The sequence below is a fragment of the Eschrichtius robustus genome, chromosome 6 (genome assembly GCF_028021215.1).
Source record: "Eschrichtius robustus isolate mEscRob2 chromosome 6, mEscRob2.pri, whole genome shotgun sequence".
NCBI lineage: Eukaryota > Metazoa > Chordata > Mammalia > Artiodactyla > Eschrichtiidae > Eschrichtius > Eschrichtius robustus.
The window spans coordinates 20,732,038-20,733,974 of NC_090829.1; the positions used below are offsets into that span (position 1 = coordinate 20,732,038).

The following is a 1,937-nucleotide window of genomic DNA, read 5'->3' on the forward strand; positions in this document are numbered from 1 at the left end:
CTAGTCATTCAAAAACAGATCATTGTTCCTCATTCTGGGCTTTGTATCCAACAAACATTTGTCCACATACACCTATTGTCTACATCCCCCAAAGGGGCTAGAGCTGCCATCCAGAAAATTTCAAAATGGGTAGAGGGTTGTCATAAAGTACCGGGGACACTAGGGTCAAAAATTCATTGAGCAAAATAAATCTAGTAATTACTCTGTTGGGGGAAAACGAGGGGAAGGGGCAGTGGTAGGGTACCCGGGAAAGGATGGCTCTTTAGAGAAAAGTGCTGGCACCTGGGTTTGAAGGGAAACAGGGGGTGGGGGGATAGAACTGCTTAAAGGTGCCCTGCCTAGAGAAAATCTAAGCAGCTGCCGGGCTGTCTGAAAGCACACTGTATTTCAAGAGGCTTTTCTTTGCCCAGGTGAGCTTTCTTCCCGGGATTTTAGTCAGCCATGGATGCAAAATTTTCAAACGCAGCGTGCATCCAAAAGGCATCTGTCCGTTGTGATTCTTATCAGGTGTGCAGTGTACACACAACCCTTAGCAAGACTCTGTCCTGGTCCGCAGCCAGTGGCCAGGAATTGTGGGAGGAAGTTCATTCCTGGAACAGGCATCTCTAGGCCTTGCACGGAGTACCAAGAGGGCGTTGGGGGCGCTCGTGAGGACCTGGACAAGGAGAGGGAGGTAGAGGTTGGAGTGGTGAGTCGGGGAAGGGCTCCAGAAGGTGGAGGTCCAGGTTGTCGTCGTGGTGAGGAGAGCGTCTCTCTGGACTAGTGTTGGGGCCCCAAGGCGAGGGCTCTGGGACTAGGCCCAACAGTTTGGGGTCGGACGCCCTTCCAGCGGAGAGGAGGAGCCCAGTAACTGAGCTGGCTGCTGCATCCATCCCAGCCAAAAGGAACTCGGCGTCTGCGTCCTCCCCGTAGACCTCTTCTTGGCCAGCGATCTCTGGGACAGATCCATAGAAGAATCCCTGCTCGAGGGCGATGCACTCCTTGAGACCGCTCGGGAAACCGCCCTGTTCCAGGACAAGAGCTGAGTGGCCCTGCCCTCCCAGGATTTCAATGCCAGAGCCCAGGAGAGATCGAGGGACCAGCATGAGGATGCGATCTCCGAGAGACACCTGCATCACGGACGTTGGTTCGGGCTCCAGCACCAGGTCGACGTCGTCCAGGGGCACGTGCAGGGCACAGCCGTCGGCCAGAACCACCAGGGAGGTGAGTGCGCCTGTGGCCGGGGTTCCTGTCACGTTGTCCGGGCCGGACGCCTCCTCGAACTCGTGGCCTGCGGGCTCCTCCATTCGCCGGCGCTTGGCAGGGCCCGGTCCTCCAGGCTGCGGTCCCCACCGGTCAGCAGGGGAGGCGCTGGGGCTGCGGGGCCGGCTGCCCATCTTCTCAGTGTCGCCGCGGGCCTGGGGCCTGGCAGAAGGCGAGGAAGGGCTGGGTCCTGCAGGCAGTGACAGATTGGTTTGCTAGGTGAGGCCGACGCAGGGCGGTGGGGCGCAGGACTGCGGGACGAGGGAGGAGCCTTCGGAGCTCTGGGGGCGCCTCTCGGGATCCCTCAGTCCTGGCTTCTAGGGGAGCTGCTGGGCTCGGCTTTGCGTGTGTGAATCTTCAGGTCCTCACGTGGACTGGTTTGCGCAGGAGTGGGCCAAGGATGTTGTGAGTGACGCCGGCGGAACCTGAGTCGCAAAGCGTTCTCACGCTAAGCTCCGCCCCTTCCTAGGCTCCGCCCCTAGAAGTGGAGGCCTCTGTGTCGCCCAGTAGCCCTGGCTGTGGTGGGTAGTTTACTCTAGAGAAATACTTTCATAGGCCTCAAGGGGGCGGAGCAATCGTGCCGCTCTAGGATTTGGCTTTCCGGGTCGAGTTCCTGGCTTTCCTCGTTTTGACCTCAGATGCGGAAATTTAACAGGAAAACCGATTAAATTTCAAGTCCCACCAGTGGAACAGTG

General features: G+C 58.2%; 1 protein-coding gene across 1 annotated transcript; it reads right to left on the reverse strand.

The window, feature by feature from the left end:
• Nucleotides 1-605: 605 nt before the first annotated feature.
• LOC137765826 (proline-rich protein 23A-like) lies at nt 606-1,376 on the reverse strand. Its single transcript, XM_068545618.1, has one exon. It carries the CDS (start codon nt 1,374-1,376, stop codon nt 606-608), a length of 771 nt encoding a protein of 256 aa, XP_068401719.1.
• Nucleotides 1,377-1,937: the final 561 nt, after the last annotated feature.

What these genes read in the sequence shown, in the direction of transcription:
- LOC137765826 (XM_068545618.1), bottom strand. Translation starts at nt 1,376, where the DNA reads ATGGGCAGCCGGCCCCGCAGCCCCAGCGCCTCCCCTGCTGACCGGTGG.